We start from the raw sequence: 18381 nt of genomic DNA, 5'->3' as shown, positions 1-18381 counted from the left end.
CGTCTCGGCAGTCCCACCGCCCGCGTCCTCCGTGGCGAGAAAAGCCACTCCGCGCCTCCTTGGTCTGCTGGGGGGGGGAGGGAGGCGCTAGCTCTGCGTCTTCCTGGTCTGCTGGGGGGAAGCGCCCCCTGTGCCACCAGAGGCGGCGACAGTGGGGGAGGCACCCTGCACTAGCGGGGCCCCTCTCACCCGGTTTGTAACTAGGGGTCCAATGTAAGTTGGACTGACGTAACCCGTGGACTGCCTGTTTTCATATTAAAATAGTCAACATTTAGCAGCTTCTAAAATGGTGTGTCTATGCTCTAAGTCTTTTTGAAGCAGAGGATCCCCCTCTTCTAAATTGAGGGGAGTCTGATCATCAGATTTACAGAGTAGCAGTGACATTATCTTAACTTACTTCTAATAGGGATCCTCATTTTATAACCTGTCAAGTTTTGTGGAGATACTCAAACACTTTTGAGGATACCACCTCTGCTTTTCTGAAAATGTTCCTGGATTTCAGCATGTCATGTATCTGAGGTTGAGAACCTCTGCCGGTATTGATCGGCTATTTTGTGAAACTTGTTTCCTACAGATTTATTTTGAACAAAACTAGTTACAGAACTTGTATAGGGAAGAAGTGAAACAAATGCACAAACATCTACATGGCAGCTGTTTAAGATTGAGTGACTTTTACTTTCTAGTTAAACTTATTTGCATAATGTTTAATGCTTCAAGATAACAAAAATTAAAATGTTTGACATATATTTCCATAGATAAGTTAAGAATTGTAATTATTTAGGAAAAGTGACTTTCCATTAATGAATTAAAAATCCTAACTTGAAGATCATATGTGTTTTAAGATAATCATGTTAGTTAAGGCTCTGATTAACCATGGTCCTTAAGCATGAGTAGGTCCAATTAAATCGGTGTTTTCACAGGTTTAAAGGTAAATGTGTACTTAAGCACTATGCTGAATCAGGGCCCAGGAGTCAAAGACTTGGCAGTTGTGGTCTTGAATGGTTATTACTATTGTGTATCCAGCAATGTTGTTTTTCAAAGTTTCATTCTAAATAATAAACCATAATGCTATTTTCTAATTCTTTTCCCTGTGAAGATGGGCCTCTCAGCTCCATATTCTGTTGTGCCATTAAGCTGTTAAGGAAAATTGTTTAGAACAGCAATAGCAAAGTAAAGTATAACCCTCAGAGTTAATTTCAGAAAAGCCTTTTTGGTATCATTTGGCAAATAGACTTTATATTATATAGAAATGTGAATTTCAAACCACTTTATTTCTGTAAAGTTTTAAATTTGGTACAGGATCATGTAGACTATGCCCCTGTTTCTGAAATAGTTACTAGAAACATGATCCTGGACAAGAGGGAAGAAATGAGAAGGGAAAACATACAGAAACTAAAAGAGAAAAGTAGGCACACGAGTGAAAAATGAAGACTGCCATGGTATAGTAGTGGCAATGTCAGTTAGTTTGGCCCCTCGTTTCTGGGCCATTTCAGGAGGGGAATGACTTGCATCACAGTGTTTGAATGCCTTCTGAATGGGTGCAAGGACACCCATCAGATCTTCACTGACAGTGTTTCTGAAATGGCCAGGAAAGGAGGAAGGTAAGTAAAGAGGGGGGAGGGGCAATTTGGCAGTTTTGCTATTGGTCTGATGGCTTATTCGTTTGATTATTTCAATTTCCTCTTCTATACTTAACGTGCGACACCTGCAGATGATATAGCACTCCTTTCTCCCCAAAATCACAAATAAAAAAATTAAATCCATATGTGGTGGCTGTCTTTGCAGAAACTTTCTGCAAAGCAGTTTCTTCAAACCAATAGAATCAGATTAAATATTCATCTCCAGTGTTTCAGATTTCTCTCAAAGATTTGATATTTTATTTTAAAATGGCTGAACGCTATCTCCATTCACCACAATTTTCTACTGCGGTAGTATACAGTTTCAGTCCTCCCTTTTTATTTGTAACTCTAGAATTCACAATATAGATTTCTTCTTAGAGGATCTTCACATAAAACAACAGTTATGGGGTATAATCATTAGGATGGGAGAAGTTATGTTTCTCTGGTCTGAAAAAGGGAGAATAAGAGCTTAGTTTTTTCAGTGAAAGAGGAAGAGATGAGGTAAGAATAATAAAATGAGAGAAGGTAAATCAATAAGATACATGATAGAGGTTATTTTGGGCTGTTGAAAGGATCCATCCACTACATAGGAGGAGGATTGCTGAATTTTAAGATGAGGCAAGGGGAAAGGTTTTCTTTGTTTTTCTTTATTTTACTAGATAAGCTGAAGCACTTAAGCTCCTCCTTTCATAGAATGCATAATTAGGTTGTATTCTGCTTTTACTTTTCAGAGTTTTCCTGTTGGAGTTGACAACCCCAGGAAAAATAAAAAATTGCTTATGCTTAATCTTAGGCCAAAACTGATTGGTGTGTGTGAAGTTGGAATAAAATCATGTGAGCTGTTATGCAATTGTGATGTAGGCCAAATTAGGTTTTGGTCCCTTCAGTCTTGAATTTACTGTTAAGAGGTGCGCTTCTCTACCTTGGTTTTCAAAGTAATCTGAAGAGGACACCTTTTACTATTGAGAGACTTAGTCAGCGTCAGAAGCAAAAAGGCCTTATGAGTAAAGAAAGCGGAGAATCAAAAAGGAAAACAGTCAGGTACTGCAAAATAAGTCTAGTGAGAGAGGGATTCTTTTCTAGTTTACTTGAAAAATAGGTTGTTACTGCTTTTGGTTCTAACAATGTGTACAATATCTTACATATATGCAGAACCTTTCATTATACTGAATCAATTCTGAAGGAAAGTTGTCATCTTAAATTGGTTAACATCCTGTTTTTGAGATGTTTCAAGCATTCATATCACCCTCTGTTCTGCATGTGGTTGTCCAGAGTGGGAAAGGCAAGTAGTAGACAGTCAGATCAAAAGCTATCTACATCTGAAAAGGAGTGCAGAATAAAGTATAGTAAATTTCCAAAACGTCAAATACTGGCAAAAAAGTATTTTTTTAACCTAGGGACCAGTTGCTGATAATTTTACTAGAATTAACTTTAAGGAAAGCTCTCTATGAGCTTTCTCCTTTTACCTGCACTTATCCGTGACACATTGCATGCCCAATGTAATAATGAGAGGCAAGGTGCACACAATGTGAATTTGGAGGCTATGTTACTGCTTAGCCAATCCCCCCAAAATTAGTCACATAATATAATTTCTTCTTGTCCAAGTGTAGACTTTTTACTGTGCTGTGTTCAGAGACGTGTAAATGTTTAAAAAGAGAGACCATATATGTTAGCTCCTCTGAAGACTTTTCTCTAGATAATTGTTGAGCTGCTGACTGTATCCAAATATAAAGGCCCAAGGGTTTTCCTCAGCTATAATTCCAAAGTAAACAACACAATGTAAAGCTTGTGTCATTAAGAACTATTGAAGAAGGAGCAAAGTCCTGGTTCCCTTTTAAGCCCAGTCCTTTTTTCCCCAGTAGTGTCTTCCTATAGTTTTATATACACAGCTGCTCAGAATTCAGGTGGCTGCTGCCAGTGAAACTCCTCATCATTCATACTAGGGATGTTAAAAATTGTGTATTTGTGTAACTGCTGAAATTTTTAGCAGCAACATATTTAAACATGGGGGCTGACATTCCTAATTCATACATGCTAATCAACTTGTGCTGGTTGGTTAGAGCATAGGAGTAGTAATCTGTTGATGAAGGAAATTTAAACCTATCTATGCCAGACCCTGAGATCCTTATCATATGACCATAAATGTAGCCATAATCTAGTAATTTTACTTACCTTGTGCTGCTGTGGGGCAGCAGGTGGAAGCTGGTCTGTGTGAGAAGCCATTTTTTAAACTACCTCCCCTCACAGCCTGGCTTCCACCTGCCACCCTGTACTGCTGCCTCTGATAGATAGACAGCAATGTGGGGTGGCAGGCGGCTCCCTAGGAGTGGAGCTGGGAGTGCACAGGCTGCCAGCCCTGCCTCTGGGAACTATTGAATAGTCGTGTAACCACTGAAATTTTATGCGCTTGCACAACTATTCAGTTACAAGCTATCTAACATACCTAGTTAATACTCATTAATTGTGAAATGAAAGACTGTGCCTACCAAGACTTGAGTTTAGTCTTTTAGGTTTCTATTCTTCATGTAATAATTAATGATGATAATAGATTAAGTCCTGATTTAAAGCCAATTAAATACAATGGTAGACTTTCCATTGAGTTCAGTGGGTATTGGATCTGGCCTTGAAGTATTGCAGGATTGATATTCTGGAATTTGTTCCTTTGGTTTAGGACTTAGTATTGTAGGTTAAATGCAGAATCATAAACAGAGGTTATGGGAGGAAAATCAAAAGGCTTAAACTTGCTTTATTTAAAAATCTGTGCTGTGCCACTAAGAGTCAAAGAAGAGGGGTAATAAGAGAGTTTTAGGCCACCTTTGCATGTTTCTGAAGGGCTGCTTCAGAAGCCTGACTAGCCTTTTATGTAATATAAGCAGCTTTAGAAAGCCTTGTGAGTTACGACAGACGGTATGTTACTAGCTGCCAAAGGCAGCAGTGCTGCCTAGAATCTGATTCCTCGTTCCTGTTACATTGCCTGCTGTATTTGAAACAGAGCCTTCAGAGGACAGCCAGGTTCCATAGTTGGGGGGAATGTTCCACCAATTATATTTGGGGCTTTTAGTTAGTTCCCCTTTATTTCACTGAGTACTTCAATCTCAATTTTGGTGGAGTTCAAGCAAAAGGATGAGCTACCCAATAGGTAGCTTAACTTATAATAGGATGTATACCGAAAATTCTGCTTGAAGTTTACTATCGGCTTTCCTGGTTATCAGCAAGTTCATATATTTTTTTCAGCAGGGATTCCTGAAAGATGACCCTTATTAAGCACTGACACTTTACAAGACTCACAAAAATGTCCTGATCTGAAGAGATTAGTTTAGGAGAGCAGAGAAGAGTACTGCTATTAGGAGTATTGGAGGAGAAAGTTAGTTTAAATTAGCACAATCACACACAAGAAATGTGACTCTTGCCTAATATACCAGCAGAGTTCCTTCCCATCCAAAAATATAAGCAAGGAGAGCTATGATGTTGAGAGGAGCTGTTTTACACATGCTCATTTTCTAATACCTAGAATGCAAGGTGATAAGAAACAACATGGATTTGAAAGAACAAATCATGTCAAAGCAACCTGGTAGCTTTCTTTGACAGAAGTGGTAGACGTGGCATCAGTAAGGCATTTGATGCAGTTTTGTGTGAACTTCTCATTAGCAAACTAGGGAAATACAACCTAGATCAGTGGCGAGCATCCAGTGGCTTGAATGCTGCATGTGGCCCATCGGGGTTCTGTGTGTGACCCACAAGACATTTTGTTAACTGTTGCCTATGGGCAGGGAGGCCAGGTTCCGCAGGTCTGTCTGTGTAGTTTTTTTTCATAAAAATGCTACTGAAGTGAAATGTGCTTAAAGCAAGGGCATATGAAAAGAGGTGTGTGCTGGTTGCACACCACGTTGACTGTGAGAGCAACGTGCTCCCTCTGCATACAATTAAAGTGCTGCTACAGTTCACTTGGTACACCCCACAAATTTTAGGTATGCAGACGCAGTTAGCAAAACTACCCTATCCTGGGAGATGGTCTTGGTTACAACAATCTTGTGGCCCACGGAGATGGAGGACCACTTATGTGGCCTACTCACTAGACTAGGAAGCTCATTGCTGACCTATATAGAGCTGCTGTAAGGTGGGTGCATAACTAGTTGGATAACGATTCCCAAAGAATAGTTATCAATGGTTCACAGTCATGTTGAAAGGGTATAATGAGTGGGGTTCTGCAGGGATTTGTTTTGGGACCAGTTCTGTTCCATATTTTCATCGATGATTTAAATAATAGTATAGAGAGTACTCTTATAAAGTTTGCAGATGATACCAGGCTGGGAGAGGTTGCAAGTGCTTGGGAGAACAATATTATAATTCAAAATGGTCTGGACAAACTGGAGAGTGGTCTGAAGTAAATAGGACGAATACCAAATTCTCCACTTAGGAAAGAATAATCAGTTGCACACACACAAAATGGGAAATGACAACCTAGAAAGGAGTACTGCAGAAAGAGGTCTAGGGGTCATAGTGGGCCACAAGCTAAATATGAGTCAGTGCAATGCTGTTGGTGCTTGGTCCTGCCCCAAGTGCAGGGGATTGGACAATATGATGTCAAGGTTTCTTCCAATTCTAGTACTCTATGATGCTATGTGGAGGACATTGCTGCATTGCAGAAAGAGAGAAACTGAATCACAGAGACCAGACATCCTGTAGGAGGACAGGGGTGCCTTTTTGTCTTCCATATTTAAAAAAAAAATCTGTCATTCAAAGCGATCCAATGATATAGAAATAATTAGTGGGAATTGCAAATTGAATGTCTGAACTCTAGTCTAAACACCTCTCTATAACTTAACTCTAAGGGTACGGCTAGACTTACGGGTGTGTGTGTGGGGGGGGGGGGGGAGGGGAGATACAGGAGGTATCCTGAAAAAACTCCGCTGTGTCCAGGGAACGCATTTGCTCTTCTTTTTTGTGTCTGTGGAAGAGCAGATGTGCTCTTTCGGAAGCCCCTGTCTTACTCGTTCCACGAGGAAGAAGGGGGTTTTCCGAAATTATTGGCCCAGTCTATACAGGCTAAATTTCAGAAAAGCCTCTTCCAACAAAAGAATCGGAAAAAGATATGCAAAATGTGGAGCGCGTTTTGCATATCTTTTTCTGATAGATTCTCATAGTCTAATCTAGTAGCAGTGAAGAAGTTGATTTAGGAATATTAAAGGCCACTGCAGAATCTGTATGGTATCTGAGAACCATAATTTTGCCTCTCGAATGGAAGACGTGGAGAATAGGTAGAGTGAATGATTTTGGTGTCGGGGAAGAGGCTGCATTTGTGTTAATATGGCTCATTATATCCAGTGATGTTTACCAAAAGCATTTATGGATGGATGGGTTGCATCAACTATGTGGGGTTCTCCCCTTTTCACTACACTGATGGGGAGCTCACCTGAAGTGAGGACTAAAGTGACAATGTAAATTCTTAAGTAGTTGAATAATATTTTGTCTTTAAAATAGTACTCACGCAGAAATCCTTTTAGTTCTTCCTCTTAGTACTTTGAGGTTTAAGATCATGCCTGTCAGAGTACTGGGGAAAAGCAGCAGATCCAGCACACTCTGATCACAGCATTTTCAAGTGCATGCCCCATGCATGCTTAAATATGGGGATTGTGCCAATTTTGAGAGAGGCTGCCTGTCAGTTGGGGAGCTGCTTGAGCCCCCCCACCAGTTAACTGGAACCAGTAAATATCACCTGTTTAAGGGTGATACTTACTGGTTAACTGGTTCACCTTTCACATCCTTAATTACAGTTAAAGTTGCTGCACAATCTGTAAACATGGTGGGGACAAACTTTGTAAATAAATCACTGAATATTTTACCAGAAAAGGATGTCTGAGGTTAATTAAAGATGTCTCGAAAGAGGCAGGAACAGAGCATGCGACTGACCCAGGTATTGACAGGATCAGAAGCAGCAAGTGTTTCCTTAGTAGACAGGAAGATAAAGAGTTAGATTAGAATTCTATTGCAAATTTTTAACAACTCTTTATACACTTCTGTAGATAGATTATCTTTGCTAATCAGCTGAGCTGGTCTTGATGGTTGAGTTAAAAGGTTAAGGTAGCTGCATTCTGGGAAGTAGATAGCTGATTTGCTCATTTTAACAACGAGGATGCTGGTTTTAGGACCTAGCTTATACTGTTGCTTTTATAAAATCTTGGTTCTGAGACCTGCTTTCATGCAGAATTACTAAGAAATTAGTAAGTGAGCAGAGTTTCACTTAAAAAAAATTTTTTTTTCACTGGACACGTTCAACAAACCTTGAAAACCACCAGTGTCTTTCAGGTAGTCTCAGATGATAATCCTGCAGGCACAAAAGGCAGATAAACCAGATATTAGTCAAATAAAGAAGCTTTCTCTAAGTGAAATATTTATTTTACCTTTTTTTTTTTTAGTCTTTGGGAGACTCTGAATTTCTCAACTTACTGGAAATGCCAGTTGATTGCAGAACAGAAATGGGAATTTATGAGCTACAGGCCAGAGCCTTTTGCCTTAAGTGTGATCTAATCTGACTGATGCTTTTGTCATGTGATATGAGAAGCAAATTGCCCAGCTATACCAGATTGATATCAAGCTTTGGAAAAATCCTTTCCATAGTAGGTTACCTAGTCGTCATGGTAGCTGCAACAGCAAACCCTGCTTATGAATAATTTTTGTACATGGAATTTACATCTGCTCAGTTTCACCTCATTACAGACTAAATGAACTCTTGAGGTCCCTTTCAGTCCTACAACTCTAGAGAGGTTCAACCTGTAGCAATCATAGTCTGGCACTCTGGGGACCTGACTGGTGCTGAACCAAAGAATTTGCTGGGCAACATTGACAGTATTGTCCAGCAGCAGTGCCAACAATTTCACTGCTTACTGGGTTCATGGAAGACATTTAGGGGTGAATTTGAGCTAAATAACACAGAACACTGAGAGCTAGGACAGGTGGCTATAATCAGACTTAATGGGAGCACAGGAAACTTAGCCACACTTCTAGGTGTGCATCTGGCTAACTGAAATCATGCCGGACCATGGATGTTTCCAGACCAATGTGCTGGACTAGTGAAGTTCAGCCTGCCTAGGGTAATCATTCTTTTTTTAAGTACAGCTCTGAAGCATTGTTTCTTGCTTATAGTTTTGTGTCTTAAATATTTGTAATCTCAGATTGCAGATTTTATTCAGGGTTCTTTGTATATTTCTACAGAATTGTGCACCAGAAGATCAGTTTTTGTATTATTCCCTCCTCCTCCTGCTCCTCCTCCTCCTCCTCAAAAGAGAAACCCCATAGCAAACGCACACCTGTATCTAGCCCCACAGCTGCCAAGAAAAATTTGAAAAGGGGGAACCATTGTAGTGGATCTTCATGAGCTCTCAGTGTTCTGTTGTGGTATTGAAAACCTGAAACAATTAGCTTTTGAGTTGTGAATTATCCATTTCATCTGAATAAAATACATGGCATTTTGAAACAGACAGGAAGGCAAAGTATGAAATATAAGAGCAGTAGAAAGGCTGCTCACACTATTTGTTTCATACTTAATAAAAGCCTGTATGGTATAAATATATATCAAGCAGCCACAGATTTTTCCAATAGTTTGTCCTAGTATCAAAGGACCTTGCAAGAGAATTAAGATCCAGCTTGTCTCAAAAGCACAGGAGGCCTTGTCAAGCCTTTCATCAGTCAAGCCTTTCAGCACTGTCGTTTAGTAGAACACCAAAAGGCAGCTAAGGAAATGAAATACCAGCGTTGTTCTACATAATCTTCCATATGAAAGTTGTGGCATACTAAAATACTTGAGGGCATTGTGAGTAATTTTTATAGTTCTGATTGTTTCCTGTATGTTTTCCCTTGTTTTTCTTCCAGGTCCCTAAATGACAATTACCTGAACAAAAACACTGATTGAGAGTTATATTCTTAATTTTAGGGCTTGTCTCACAAGCATTTGAGGAGGAGAAAGAGGATCAGTTTATGTGGCGGGAAGTTTTCTTTTGAAAATACCTTTATTGTGAACAGTAAAGTTTTAGAAAGATTTTTTTTTTTTTTTTTTGCATAGTCCCATTTGTAAATTTTACTTTTTGTATGTGTCCAGAACTTAAGCTGGTCTTGTTTTTAAGACTATCTAAAGAAATTGTTATAATGTAGAAATAATACAAAAATGCAAACAATTCTGAAATTGTTTTTTAACTTTAATTTCTAGTTTTGTTTTGGCTGATTTGAATAAATTTAAACTCTTAAGATGACATAATATATTATTTCAAGTTCATGGGAATTGTTTATATTTTCCTTGCATCCTTAGTCTTTTCAGAAGTGCTCTTTGGGGGAATTTGATTACTGCAAATGATAAACATAAACATAGCTGTTAATTTAAAGAGAGTAAAACTTTGCTGTGTTGGGTTTCGTTAAAAATAAACCTGAATCTGAAAAGGTCTTCAAATGCAGAAAATGGTTATTCTGAAAAAGTTTGCCCCATTCTGCACTCACCTGCTATTGCTCAGATTTAGGTTTATTCTGTATTTTGTTCTTGCATGTATTGAAATTACAAACTAAGGCAGTATTAGGAATAGAGCTCCATTTCTGATATACTTGTTCAGGATGGTGTTCTGTCTTACAGAAGCCTTGAACTTGGGTCTCAGGTTTATAAAACATACTGAATCTTTCAATTTACCTTGAAAATGTGTAATTTTAAAATTACAAATACATGCATTCAGATAACATAACATCTTTAGTAGTTTTGTATTTATTTTTCAAGTATTTTAATGTACCTTTTACCATTCACTAAGCTCTTGAATAAATGTAGCATTAAAATTTTTTTGCTTTATACTTTGTTTACTTGGGCGAATTTCACCAGTTTAACTTTCATCTGTTTTTGAAGTGATACAGTAAAATTTTTCAGGCCCCTTTAAGGACTTTACTCCAAGAGCCTCAGCCAAAATAAATGGTCATGGTGGCCTTCTCTACCAAGAACAGTTCAAACTACATTTTAGACATGTTCTAGTTTTGGCTTGTTCTTTGAAATTTATAGTTAAATACACTTTTAAAATATGGAATGGCTACAAGGGCACAGCAGCAATGTCAGGATATGCTAATAACTGTTGACTTTAGAATGATACATATTGTTCTGCAGTAGAGATTTGATCATTATGGATTCCTTTTCTCTGTTTTATGAGATACTCACGGATCCATGTTTGTTCTTTTTTTTAGATATTAGGATTAAAGAGGAGGAACCTGATCCAGAAGAGTGGCAACTTAGTGGTGATTCTACGCTGAATACCAATGATTTAACACATTTGAGAGTACAGGTGGTAGACGAGGAAGGGGACCAGCCACATCAAGAAGGAAAAAGATTGCGACGAGTTGCTTGCACCTGCCCCAACTGTAAAGAAGGTGGTGGGAGGTATGCATCCACAGGGTCTGTATAATACTTGTTATGTAGAAAACAAATAATGATTAAAAAATAAGACACTAAAATTACAGGTGACCCCTGCACTTACGATATACTTGGTTCCTGGAGAACCGTTGTAAATCGAACCCTTATTTTCTATAGGCGCAATGTTATAAATACAGGCAGTCCCCGGGTTACGTACAAGATAGGGACTGTAGGTTTGTTCTTAAGTTGAATCTGTATGTAAGTCGGAACTGGCGTCCAGATTCAGCCGCTGCTGAAACTGATCAGCAGCGGCTGAATCAGGACTCCTGGGGCAGAGCAGCTGCGGTGCTGCCGGGTTGGTCCAGTAGCGCCAAGGAGCGGTGCTGCGGGACCAACCGGCAGCGCCCCGCCTGCTCTACCACAGGCCCGGGGCTTTGCTCCACGTCTCCCTGGTCTGCTGGGGGGGGGGGGGGGGAAGGACGGGGCCACTACCTGGGCCTCCCCCCCCCCCCCCCCCAGCAGACCAGGGACACGGGGAGCAAAGCCGCAGCGGTGGCGGGGTGCTACGCCTCTGAGGCTTTGCTCTGGCAAAGCCTCAGAGGCGCGGGATCCCTCTGCCTCCCCGGCTTTGCTCCAGGTGTCCCTGGTCTGCTGGAGACGGTCCCCAGCAGACCGGGGGCACCCGGAGCAGCTTTTATCGCCCCGGAGGTCGAGGTGGCGGGACCGCTGCGCTCTGGGCGGTCCCGCTGCCTGCAAGCTCTGGGGCGAGAGAGCCCCGTTCGTAAGTGCGGATCCGACATAAGTTGGATCTGCGTAACTCGGGGACTGCCTGTAGCTGTTCTGTTCCTGGAAACCCATTTCATACCCTAAAAATACAACCAGGCGGGACATTACTGTAACAAAGCCAGCCACAGCTCCCAGCCCTGCCCACTGAGACTCCCATGAGGCTACGCGGCAGGAGAAACAGCCACCTGCTTTGCCTCCTGGGATTTGTAGTCTCCAGCACACTGGGCTTGAGAGGCCACAGTGGGCCGGAGCAGGGCGGTTGCTAGGGACAGGCCATGCAAATGTTTCAGGCCCACAGAGGCGCTGATCAGGGCCCAGGGGAAAGCCCTGGCCTAGTGGTGCACCAGTTCAAATGCCACCTGCTGCTGGCTGGCACTGGTACTGATGCGTGGAGTCTGTGACCTACGCTGTCATAAATGTTGGGGGTTGTAAGTCGGGCAGTCGTAATTCTGGGGTCGCCTATATAAACTTCTTGACTATAACAATAGGAGAGCACTGAGCTTACGCAATTAAACATCTATTGCTTTTGTTTTGTGTTGACAGCAGAAGGGTCAGATTCTGCACTCTAGTGAATCAATTTTTATTCCATGTTGAGGGTGTCGATAAGTGTGGGGATCTGGCTTTCACCTCTCCACATGTGCTATCTCCATGTTTTTCCCTCCCCCACTCCCATTCTGCCTCGCCCCTGATGTCTCCTACAGAGGCAGTGGGGTAGTGGGGAGGTGCTGGATTCAAAACTGGTTCCTCAGAGGCAGCAGTGCTGGTGGGGTGGAAGGAAGGGAAGACTGCTGCAAAGGGAAGGCTGTTGCTGTGGACAGACTGGTTGACGGCAGCAACTCCTGTTCGTGGGGTTGTCCAAGCTACCCATGTACAGAGGCTGCTCTGTGGGAGGTGGCGCAGCCTCTGTCTGTGGGAAGCTTGGATCCCCTATGGACAGGAGCTGCTGCCACTCTGCAATGTGCAGCGGCAGGCAGCTGGTCTGCATGGTGAGCTGGTTTTTCAACTGCTGATACAGGCAGCAGCATAGGGTGGCTGGGAGCTCCCTGGGAGTGAGGCTGAGAGCACACTAGCTTCCAGCCCCACCCCTGGGCACTATTAAATAGTCATGTAACCGATAAGATTTCATGTGGTTGCGTGACTGTTCAATTACACTATATCTACTCCAGCTTCCCTTTTCACAACTTCAACAATGCAGTTGTTTCTTGCAAATACACAAGTTTTTGCAATATTGAAATCTTGATAATATGGGGATTATAAATTAGACTTTCTGCTATCTATTTTGATATTGATCTACTGTAATGGTTTAAAAGCTTGCACTTTGTCATTTTAATGAAGTTGATGCTGAATTTCCAGTCTACAGCATCAAAGAGCTGTAGATTTTAGATCCAACTTTCTGTAGCATAAACAGGGCTTTTGTTCTACTTGGAGTTACTCTGACAAACTGCGCAGATTAACATGCAGAACTATTTGGATACATTTTTCTAAAACATACAAAATATATATTGTATACAAGAAATGTAACTTATTTGCTGAATAATTTTAGTATTTTTTTTAACAGGGGCTCTAATTTGGGAAAAAAGAAGCAACACATCTGTCACATCCCAGGGTGTGGGAAAGTTTATGGGAAGACATCACATTTGAGAGCCCATCTCCGCTGGCATTCTGGAGAGCGCCCATTTGTTTGTACATGGATGTTCTGTGGTAAAAGATTCACTCGCAGTGATGAATTACAGCGACACAGAAGAACACATACAGGTTATCAATATTTGATTTTTGGCAGATTTCAGTAGAGGAATATGAAGGACAAAAATTTCTTTAAATCAGCCAAATTTTTGTCCCTGACTTCATGAAAGTTGGGCTAGAATATCTGAGAGCAAACTTGGTCTGTGGTCTGCTTCTTTTGTAATAATAATATGAGAGGTCCCTCGCCCCATATTAAATACCAAATATTTAATTTAGAAATATGTTGTTTCTAGTAAAAGCAACTTGTTTTCTACGGACTGTAATACATCATGAAGTGATAGAGGCTTCAGAATTCTTAGAGCTTAAAGGGACATTTGACAGTATTTTCTGTATAATTAATGTACCTACTAGTCATGTGCATCAGTGTTGAGCCTCACTCTGGGAGAACTCTGCACTCTGTTTTCCTTACTGTGCAAGAGGTTAAATCAGGGTTGGGCAAAATATGATCATCAGGCCAAATCCGGGCCACCAGCCTGCCAAATCCAGCCCATGAGAACCTCAGCTGGCTCTCTGCCTGTCCCATCCCCGCTCAGCATTCAGTGAAGCTGCCAGCTTTTGCAGGGCCATGTGCATCCCTGAATACTGAGAGTGTGTGTAGTGTCCCTACCCCCTCATCCTCCTGGCTCACAGTATTTTCAGCAGGAAACATGGCTCCTGTAACTGCTGTGAGCAGTACAGGGGTGTGGAAGGTAGAGGCCCTGGTTAAGGAACTTGTTGGCTGGGAGCCACCCAGGTAAGGTCTCCAAGCCAGAGCCTGCCTCTAGCACCCCAGCTCCTCCATCCTCCAACCGTCTGCCCCCCAGCACACCTACCCCATGTAATTCAGACTTTCTGCACCCCTGTTCCAGCCCCTGTACATCTTCCCAGACACTGCATCCCCTCCTACACTCCTCTTCAGGTCACAACCCCCTCCCAGACTTTGCCCCCAATCTGCTATCCCTTGTTACTGCCCAAATCCCTGCACCCCCTCCTGTACTCCTGCTCCAGATTAATACCCCGCTCCCAGATCCTTCACTCCCTCCTCGAACATCACTTCTTCAGGCCAGAATCCTTTCCTGCACCCATATCCCTCCCAGACCCTGTACCCCTACTCTAGGTCACACTCCCCTCCCAGACCCTGCACTCCCTCCTCTACCCTGGTTCACTGCCCCAGGTCACAATCCTCTCCTTCATCCAAACTCCCTCTCAGATTCCCACACCCCAATCCCTTACTCCAAGCTCTGTTCTGCACTCAATCTCCATCCCAGATTCCTGCATCTCCTTCATTAATGTAATGGAAGAGTGTGGCCCTCAACCACTTGCCAAATTCTTGGAATGACCCTCCCCCCCTCATCAGAAATGATTGCCCACCCCTGGGTTAAAGTGAAGGGTCAGCAGATGGATCAAAGCATGTTGGATGATGCCTGAAAGAATCTTTGTAACCTCAGAAAAGGAACAGAAAAACACTTGAAAAAATCTTAAGGTGTGTGGAGGAGGAGGAGGTGTACTTGAGAGAATCGTGTCCTTTTAAAAAAAAAAAATCAAGTTGACAGTGTTTCACTAGTCAGTGCCTTTCGCATTAGCATTAAGAACAAGGAAATTGTAATTCTCGGGACTCATAAATTAAACTGTTTTTTTTCCTACAAATATGGTTTATTGTTCATAAAGATTATTTCTCTTTTTGTTATCTTTTGTAACAGGGGAGAAGAAGTTTGTCTGTCCGGAATGTTCAAAACGTTTTATGAGGAGTGATCACCTTGCCAAACACATTAAAACACATCAGAATAAAAAAGGTATTCACTCTAGTAGTACAGTGTTGGCATCAGTGGAAGCAACACCTGATGATACTTTGATTACTGCAGGCGGAACAACACTTATCCTTGCAAATATTCAACAAGGGTCTGTGTCGGGAATAGGAACTGTTAATACATCTGGCACCAGCAATCAAGATATTCTTACCAACACTGAAATACCTTTACAGCTTGTCACAGTTTCTGGAAATGAGACAATGGAGTAAATATTACACAAGATACATATTAATTGTGGTTATTTTTATACAGTAGTGAGAAAAATATTGTTCCTGAGTTCTTAGATATCTTTTTATTGATGTGCAAAAATTTTTGGATTGACAGTAACTTGGTTATACATGACACTGAAATGCCTTACTTTGTATGATATTCCATAGTATATTAAAATGGTAAAATTGCATGGGTTTTGTAGGTACTTTTGGAATCTAGAAGAGATGAAATTTTACCAAGTTATATTAAAAAAAAAATGAATTTAACGATGGAAATGGTAGTCTAACCAAATGCATCAATCCTGTGTGGTTTAGTGTAAAAATGAGAACATGTTGGTATTTATCTATTGTAAGATAAAAGAAGTTGATGGGTGAAAAGAAATCATGTTATGATAAAAGAAATTTTGTAATTTTCTTGATGACTGGAATTTTTATTATGCATAACTGACAAATCAAGTTTCCAAGCAAATGTTACATAGTGTAGGCTTTACTTAGCTCATCAGCTTGTCATTTTGAAGCTAATTATTTTAATTAGGTTAACTATGTACAATATTTTAAGCATTACTCTTGTAAGATTTTGAAAACTACATTTTAACATGGAACTCTAGGGATAGTCACCTTTTAAATCCTGTTGAAAAGCCATGTTTAAGATTTAATTTGCCAAAATGATGTCTTGTTAATATTCTTTCAATAACCAAGTTGGGCAATATAACCAATGTTTAAAAAAAGTTTAAAATGTTTAAAAATGTATAGATTGAGGCATTTGGGTGGTAAGGCAAATGTTATAGGGAAATATATCCCTTTTCTTGACATTGGAGGACCAAAAATTAGGTGTATTGCATCTCAGCAGTGATTTTTATCAAATCTTGTTTCCAAAAACATCTGTCTGCCAGGGCCTTAAAAGCCATCATGTAATTTACCAATAAAAATATAACATATGCAAATATAACTGAAAATCACTTCCATAGTGACAATATTCCCAACCATATGGATATTAGTCATAGTGAACTAGGGGTTTTACAAGGTTTTTTTTGTTTGTTGTTTAGCTTTTGGTTAGTCAATCTGCATTTAAATATCAACCACCTTTCCTTTTTCGCTTCTTCCCTTAAATTGTATGTATCCAGTACATTTAACTGATAAACATATATGTTTTTTATTATGCTGAATTTTCTTTTTATTTTTAATTACTGTTTATATTTTCAGTTATAGAAAAATGTACAAAATAAAGTTACATAGCCAGTCTGTAAGTTCTATACCATTTTTCAAAAATGTACAACAATAATTACAGCAGTTCACCTATTTACAAACATTTGAAAATCTGTTCGTTATTCTTAAAACCACCTCAAATTTAAAGGCTACCTTATTGTACGTTTAAAGTGTATTATAACAGTGTGGTAGTTAATAAAACACTATTTTTTTTCTTTTGACTTGGTGTTTACTACATTCCTTTGTGCTACATATCAAGATGTGATATACTAATAAATTTTTAATTCGGTTTTTCTTCAACAGATTTCATAATGAAAATAATTCTATTTTTTTTTACCTTGGTCTGATACAGTTGACCCTTGAAATTCCTGTTGTGCAAGTGAAGGATCAGCCATGAAAAGAGGATGTAGCAATGGCAGGAGAAGAGTTGCAGGATAATACTGAGCTTATGAGTTCTGGGTAACAGATAGGATGATGTTTTCGACTGCGCTAAGGAAGTGGAGGGCTGACAAGAAAGAATTCTTTTAACTATGTTGTGAGAGTTAGTGGCGGGACATGCAGGAAATTGTATATCAATCAGTAGTGGGTGAATAGATGGGGGAGAGGTTGGGGTACCAAGATAGCTTTGAGATTCTGATCTGAAAGGTTCACAGAAGTCAGGCTGTAGAAGGAGAAACAAAAAAGGAAAGAATGGTAAGACCCACAAAGAGTGGGAGATGTAGGGTAGTGGTGATACCAAAATGTGGTGGAGAAGATAATGGACTATTGAGTCCAGAAAGCCAACAAGGGGTTGGGTTTGGCACGAGAGAGCATGATGATGTCAAATGTAGCAGAAAAAACGAAGACTATGAGTATGAAGAGCCCTTGCATTTGGCCAGGAATAGGACATTTGTGACTTTTTTTGGTGGTGTATATTGGGGCAAATGTCAAGGTGCCATGAGTGAGAGGAACAGCCCAAGTGTTTAGTTGGGTTACCTTTAAGAAAGTTCAGGACAACACCTGTTTTCTCAGATGAATGAAGAAAAGTGTTCTTAAAAATGGCAGTTTGTGTAATTTGTGATTTGCACACACAATCTCTTTTATAAGTAAAAAGATGTTTTCGTCCGGGCCTATAAAGACAACCTGGAATCTACTGATCATTCTGGATTCTTTCTACCTTTAACAGCAATAGAGATTCTGCAGTTGGGGCTTACTTAGAATTAATCTATAGACAATGCTTGGGTCAGAATAGAATCCAATTCTCTCCTGTATCTGGATTGGCTTTGTAACACAAACGTATTCTTGAACAGGTAAAACAGAACAGGCCTACTATAAGAAAGTGCCATGTTTACATAATTATTTTTCAGAGAAGAACTGCACATTAAAATGTGACTTCTTAGTCTATAATTAGAACAAACATTTTTGATGGGGACCAATGTATCCATTTTGTGCTTCTGAAAGGCCCAAGTTTTACAATGAACCCAAAGCAGTATTGATCAGTGGTGATGCAGGTCTTAATAGATCTTTGTAGTAGATGTTTCTTAAGTGTTTTTGTATCATATCTAGTCAAAGTGCACGATACGAGAATTTTTAAATGCTGATTTTTTTGATTGTGGGGAAATATTGATGTCATAATTTGTACTGTAATTTTACTTTTACCTTTGTTAATACTTCCTGAT

The 18381-nt window shown here is 40.3% G+C and overlaps 1 protein-coding gene across 2 annotated transcripts in view; it reads left to right on the top strand.

Moving 5' to 3' along the window:
- SP3 (Sp3 transcription factor) overlaps positions 1–16944 on the top strand; it is a 36416-nt gene extending 19472 nt beyond the window's left edge. The window contains exons 5-7 of one of the 2 annotated variants that reach the window (XM_075933644.1): positions 10827–11034; positions 13337–13533; positions 15201–16944. In XM_075933644.1, the coding sequence (XP_075789759.1) occupies positions 10827–11034; positions 13337–13533; positions 15201–15517 (722 nt within the window). In that variant the 3' untranslated portion in view covers positions 15518–16944. The remainder of the gene's footprint in view (positions 1–10826; positions 11035–13336; positions 13534–15200) is intronic. The other variant, XM_075933645.1, reaches the window with a different exon arrangement.
- The last annotated feature ends 1437 nt before the right edge of the window (positions 16945–18381 follow it).

This window comes from Pelodiscus sinensis, chromosome 7 (assembly GCF_049634645.1).
Source record: "Pelodiscus sinensis isolate JC-2024 chromosome 7, ASM4963464v1, whole genome shotgun sequence".
NCBI classification, from domain to species: domain Eukaryota; kingdom Metazoa; phylum Chordata; order Testudines; family Trionychidae; genus Pelodiscus; species Pelodiscus sinensis.
The sequence above is the reverse complement of the archived record's forward strand: the minus strand, read 5'-3'. Positions and strand labels throughout refer to the sequence as shown.